Below are 6,997 nucleotides of genomic sequence, written 5' to 3' on the forward strand. Positions count from 1 at the left end.
TAATTTTTAAAGCTGGTTGGTCTAACTTGAAGAGAATTTAATGGGCTCTCCCGTGGTATCGTTAGTTTTCCAAAATTCCGTCAACTGGATTCGGTACATTAATTTACGTATTGGTCATAACAATTGGCCCTACTAGGTACTAGGCGTAATAGCTACGATATAATATATCAAAAATAATATATCAAAACGAACGACACACTTGTCCTATTTGGTTAACTTCATTACATAAATTGATCACGTAAAGAAACCTGACATGCTGAGGCGATTAATGCACCTGCATTTTACACATATACACAGAATCATTCCCTATATGATTGCGCAATTGCTTCCATCATGACATACTTGAAATGTTAAACATTCAGTAGCCATAATAGACACGGATGAAGACTTTAAAATTACACAGTAATAAAATGCAGGATGTTTTATTGACATCATAAAGCAATAATCGACTAAAAGCCGTAAGACGTATGTACATATGGCGGTCAATATAAGTATTCAGATACAAATGGTCTGGTAAAAATTATTTTGTAGAAAACAATACAGATTCTTATTCATGCAATTAGAGTGGATACGTTCACTTTATAAGTATGGGTCAGGGGCCGCCCATAAATTACGTACGGCAAAAATCGTGATTTTCTAGACCCTTTTTCCTCTTTAACATGTGTCACATAGGCACTACATATATCATTGTAGCTTTAGACCCACGTACACCCACTCGCGTAACGTAATTTATGGACGGCCCTTCATGCAACAATATGATTTGGTGACTACGTAGTTACCAATTTAAAAATTCGATATGCAGGAAATTCCTATTGTTGAGGAGATAAGGGTCGGTGTCACTTTGTACATATACACAAAGCTCATAAAATTGCGGAAAATGGGACAAAAGTAAGAAATTTAAAAATTTGTGATCATTAGTAGGTCTCAGTTTATATAAAGCCATTCAAATTGCGGAAAATGGAATGAATACAAATTATTTCGTGGTCAGGCTGTAACAATTTAAAAATTCCTGACACTGAGCAGCTCATTGTCGGACTCAATTTACATTTTAATGACAATTTAAATACTTCATTAATTACATTTTAATTACATTTCAGCATTTTTACACAGTAACATCTTATAACTTGCTGGTAATGGAGCAATTAAAAAAAATGCTTTTTGGTCAGGTAGTTATATAAAAATTCGTGCTTTTACGCAGGCCAGGGCCAGTCTCGGTTTATATAAAGTTTGCCAACTCTCAATTAAATCGCATCACTTGCTCTTAGCAATTCTTGTTCGAATCATTGTTTTTGTTCAAATATAAATTTGAAATTTTTGTGTCGATTCTGAAATAACCAAAAATAAATAAAATCTCGTGAAGCATAAATAAATTCAATAAACCCTGAATAAGTTCGACTAACATCTACGCGTGGGAGAATGAAGGAAGGTAAGTTTGCTTACATGGTATTTTTGTACCACAATTCTCAAGTTGGTGTCCTTGTAATTTGCGAAGTAGGGTTGCCATCCGATCGGATAGGATAGGATAGGATAAAAATTATTTTTATCCGATCGGATAAGTCCACTATTCGGATAATCCGAGTCGGATAATTTGAGAAATATTATCCTATCCGACGGATATCCTAATCGTATTCTTCCTTATCCTATCCGACATTATCCGATCCTATCCGATCGGATAGGATAATCTCGGATAAAAACGGCAACCCTATTGCGAAGGACTTATGACATTAACTAATTAAAAAATAATTATTTCTTTTGTAACTCGGCCATTTTCCGAAACCGTTATGGGAGAAGAGCTACCTGCATACTTAATGTCAAGCAGTTGCGGGAGTAGTATTTCACAAAGATCACACTACAAAATCTATTTGTGAAGTTTGTGAAAGATGCGAATTTTAAAAGAAAACGCACAGAATTTGTTGTGCAAAGCGTACGAAGCTCCAGGTCACCACAAATTTTGCATCTTACTTATTACTCCTGGTACCAACAGCAATAACCTTAAATGTCATCGCAAATAAAAATACCGAAGCCAACGAATCTCACTTTTCGATTAAAATAATCATCATTTCGTATATTTGCGAATTTTTTATTACGAAAAATATATTCGTAGGTTTATAAATTCAACGAGACAAGGAATTACTTAAATATCTTTTGTTGACATCAACAAGTCAAAACAGAAAGAATCATAAGATAATTTAAATATTCATTAACCTGTTTCCATTAATCACCATGTATTTATGAAATAGGAGTTGGACACGATGGTGCATGGGTGACATATGCCCGAACGGAGGAAGAAGCCAAGAAAGCCCTCGTTCTACTCCAATCCCTGCGGAATTGTTGCACGAATCGGAACGTGGTTCTCATCGTGGGGTCAGGTCTCCCCGAGAAAATTAGGCATGCCACAATTATTAGTTTGTGCACAATGATGATTGAAAAGTCAAATTAATATGGGAAAACTGGAATTGTAGTGTTCTACTCAACAAGGTGTTTGACGCGGTCTTCCCACTAGTCGTTACGAAATTCTCTTTAGAATCGGAATTCTTGAATGAAGTGTTTCTGCAAGTTTGTTCGCTAACGATTTTTAAACGTGTGATACTTCTGGAACCCGAATCCTTGGTATGTGTGCGAAAAGAACTTAACTAACTATAAGTACTATCACTAACTTAACTAATTTGTACATAAAATCATGATTTTTAGGTATTGGAAAATTTTGATGACTTGTTCGTAAAAAGTGGGGGACTGGTTTACTTGGCCAAAAAAACCGACGAACTAGTCCCAATTCTATTCCAACCTTCGATGCAATTATGTCACGAATTTCGGCAAAGTCTTAACGGCGGTGGGAGTATTCGACAAATACTATTGTCGAAATTTAAAGTAAATTGGTTAGAAACCGAATGTTTGGTCCGGTTTGATGAATAAGACTTCTATCAAAGGTAACCATGAGATAAACAAAGTTTGATTTTGTGATGTACAATCATAAATTTGCACAATATGTGCCCTTTTGTACTTAGGAATCTAATGAATCCCCAAACATTGTCAACTGACATCGAATCCAAGGAAATTTTTGAGATTATGGCTCATTACCGGAGTCTTGAAGCTTATGTCGACAACATGTTGAACAGAGGTGGAGATAGTCAGCATCCTATTAAGGTACAAAATTTCTAAATCTATCTCACTTAAATCCATTCATGCATTTTTAGCTCTGTATTCACAAGTGAAATTTTCATTAGAGGGAACCAATAGCCATCATCGGAATGTCGTGTCGTTTGCCAGGATCAAACAACATATCAGAATTCTGGAAACTCTTTACAGAAGCAAAGTGTGCAATTGGACCACTTCCGAAAGATCGCTGGACAAAGGAGCAAGGCTACGACTTGACCAATGTACAGCTGGAAATCCAGGCTGGTTGGTTGTCTTGCCCAGTTGACTCGTGTGACCCGAAGTTCTTCGGCATTAGTAAAACCGAACTGGTTTGGATCGATCCGCAACAACGAATTTTGCTTGAACTTGTTTGGGAAGCTATGGAAAATGCTGGAGTTACTGCGTCATCGTTGAACGAAACCAACACTGGAGTGTTTTCGGGGGTTTGGAGACAGGAATATTTGGAACTAACGAACAAATGGAAAAACCATGGAGACTGGTATCGAAACTATATGGGAAATTCAATTGGTACCCGTGAGTATAAAAACAAAATGAGATCCTTATTAGGCTTAAAATAATTGGAATTACGCAAATATGAGGACACATAAATAACCTTAGAATATATTTGCACTGCTAAAATAAGATAAAATGGATTTGATACCAAATTTAATAATGCACTATAATTCTAGTATCCGCTCGCGTGGCCCATTTTCTCGAACTCACTGGCCCAAATATATCGACAGAATCAGGCTGTTCTTCCTCTGGCGTCGCGCTTGGCTTAGCTATTAAAGCCTTACGCAACGGAGAAACAAATTTGGCTTTTGTTTGCGGGGCAAACATATTTGTCACCGCTTTCGATTTTAGTGAATTAATACACGTTATTTCACCCGAGTATCGGAGCCGAGTTTTCGATGCTGATGCTGACGGTTATGTTCGGGGCGAAGGGTAAGTCCAAATCCTTATCTATATTGCTTAATCTACAACTGATCTTTCAAAAAACGCCCACCTGTTTTTATAGTTGTGGCGTTCTTCTCCTTAAGCGATTGTCGGACGCCGTAAGGGATGGCGACAGGATCCATGGAGTAATTCTTGGTTATGGTCAATCTCAAGACGGTGTAAGTAAGAGTATGGGTACACCCACTGTTGGTGGCGAAGCTAGTGCTATGCAAATGGCCCTTAACGACGCAGGCATAAGCCCCGTTGACGTTCAACTAGTGGAAGCACACGGGACGGGCACAGCTGTGGGTGATCCAATGGAGATGAAAGCAATCGAACAGGTGTATGCGTCTCCAGACAGGAAGAACCCCTTAATAATTACTGCAGGGAAGGCAAATATAGGCCACACAGAATCCACTTCTTGCCTGGCTGGAATAATAAAAACATTGGAAATGATGAAGCACAATTATATCCCGAAACAAATAGGGTTGGAAAACATTAACCCCCAAATCCTACCTGTGCTCGCCAAAATTCCAGCAGAAATATCAGTAACTGGCTGATCTTGGCATATGTTGATGGACGAACGCAACGCAAATACGCACACCATTATCAGGAATGGGACCCAAAATTGAGCCTTTCCTTTAAGCATGTACCGGAAGTGGAAATCCCAGCCATAAATATCTTGACCATCTCGGCAAAAACGGATATCGGCTTGGAAGAAACGATCAATCGATTCAAGGAATTCCTTTCGCTTCCCTACGATAGTTTTGATGATGTAGCGTACACTGCAAATACGGGTCGAACTCAATTCCAACATCGAATTGCACTCCATGCTTCAAGCGGAATGGAAGCATTGCAGAAACTAAATCAAAAGGAATATGAAATTAATCAGACTTCAGCTGAGAAGCGGCCTTTGGTATTTCTGTTTCCTGGACAGGGTTCACAATTCCATGGAATGGGGAGACAGCTATATACTTCTTACCCCGTCTTTAAGAGGTCATTTGATCACGCCGAATCTATTTTGAAAGAGATTTATGACTTGAAGCTAAAACATGCCATATGGGGCGAAGACCAGACATTAATAAATTGTTCCCTTTATTCACAAAGTTCCATATTCGTCATTGAATATTGTCTCCTTAAATTACTTGAGTCTTGGGGAGTCGTACCCAACGCAGTTTTAGGTCACTCACTTGGCGAATTTGGTGCTGCAGTTGCCGCTGGATTTATGTCATTGGAAGATGGGTTGCGTATTCTTGCAGCGAGATGCAGATTGATTGATGCTCTCCCTAACGGGAAAATGGTCGCAATTAATGTAGCCTTGGACCATGCTAACTCATTGCTTCAAGTCTTCCTGAAGGTACGTGACGCAACAAGAGTTTCGCCATTCAAATTAAGGTTGGATTTATTTTTGGGTTTTCCAAATTAATGGTTTGGCAGGGTTATCAAACAAGCACAACAACGGGTACCACCACCAGGCCGAACGCCTGGTTGGATATTGCTGGAGTAAACTCACCTACACAGACTGTTCTATCCGGGCCCACATGCACGGTACTTGACTTTGCCGACTTTTGTAGGAACAACGCTGTAAAAGCACATGTCCTCGTTGCGGAACATGCTTTCCATTCTCGTCATATGGACAAAATGCTACAAGAGTATGAAGACGTGCTACGCTCAATTGAATTCAAATCAGGCAACGGAATTAAATATATATCCGGAGTTGACGGAAGGGAAGTTTCATCGATTGACGTTGAATATTGGAAACGCCACACTCGTGAGGCCGTTCAATTCTGTAGTGCCGTGGAAAATGTGGAGAAATGCTTTGGTCCAGGACAAATTCTGTTCGTGGAAATTGGTCCTCATCCAGTTTTGTCTGCATTAGTTCACGCTAATATTTCATCCTCTTGTGACATCAAATGTCTCCCAACCATGCGCAAGAATAAGGCCACGAAGCAGGTTGAGTTGCATTCAACCATTTGTGCTTTATTTGTCCATGGATATCAAATCAACTGGAAACAATTTCATAGAGGTCAGCCCTGTCTCAAAGTCGATTTACCTAATTACCCCTTTCAACACAAAAAGCTGTGGATATACAAGAAAAATGACTTGGTCACTCAGTCTGATATTCGTCCTTGGCTTGGAGAAAGGGTAGTATTTCCTGGAGTCATTGCTCAAGGTCAAGGAGTAAACACTCAGTACAGGAACGAGGTCGGCCTGACTTCCTATCCTTATGTGGCAGACCATAAAATCTTTGAGTTTGTCCTTGCTCCAGCTGCCGTATTCATCGAAATTGCGCTACGGGCATCATCGCTTCACGGGGCGACATTCCCAATTGTGCTGGAGAATTTCCAGATAAAGGCAGCTTTACAATTCGAAATTGATACGGTCCAGTTGTGTACAACGGTCGTATTTAGTAACGATGGAACAGATAAGAGTGGATCCGTGAAGTCGTATTCCAAACAGGTAATTAAATAGATGGCATGGTTCCTGAGGCATTAAATCTTGTTCAAATACTATTATTAATGTCCTTCTCAGATCAATGCTGGAGAGCTAGAATGGAAGTGTCACTCAACTAGTGAATTCCAACCCGATAATTCGTCCTCCACTGAACTGCACGACTTGAGCTCTGAAAATCTGGATATTATTAGGCAACGTATCAAACAAGTGGGAGACCCTAAAGCGATCTATGAACGTCTTAATGACATGGGCTACAAGTTTGGACCCACGTTTCGCAGTATTTCAAGTTTTTGGGTGGAAAATGATCAACTATTAGCCCTGGTTGACGTGCCGGGTGAGGTAAATGGTATGCACATCACGAATTACACTATTACCTAGGAGTATTTAATGTTCGATTGAATTTTTGCAGATACGAGAGATATTTTCCATCCGATACTATTGGATGCAATGTTGCAGAGCCTTCTCTGCGTAA

At 39.4% G+C, this 6,997-nt stretch overlaps 1 protein-coding gene across 1 annotated transcript; it reads left to right on the forward strand.

Moving 5' to 3' along the window:
* The first annotated feature begins 1,416 nt into the window (after positions 1 to 1,416).
* LOC110855211 (narbonolide/10-deoxymethynolide synthase PikA2, modules 3 and 4) lies at positions 1,417 to 6,997 on the forward strand. The gene is made up of 12 exons (XM_022103628.1): positions 1,417 to 1,426; positions 2,241 to 2,388; positions 2,463 to 2,610; positions 2,692 to 2,900; positions 3,006 to 3,144; positions 3,225 to 3,669; positions 3,825 to 4,080; positions 4,154 to 4,619; positions 4,685 to 5,428; positions 5,509 to 6,531; positions 6,604 to 6,864; positions 6,935 to 6,997. Exons 1-12 carry the CDS (start codon positions 1,417 to 1,419, stop codon positions 6,995 to 6,997), a joined length of 3,912 nt encoding a protein of 1,303 aa, XP_021959320.1.

Source organism: Folsomia candida, unplaced genomic scaffold (genome assembly GCF_002217175.1).
Source record: "Folsomia candida strain VU population unplaced genomic scaffold, ASM221717v1 Fcan01_Sc012, whole genome shotgun sequence".
Classification (NCBI taxonomy): Eukaryota; Metazoa; Arthropoda; class Collembola; order Entomobryomorpha; family Isotomidae; genus Folsomia; species Folsomia candida.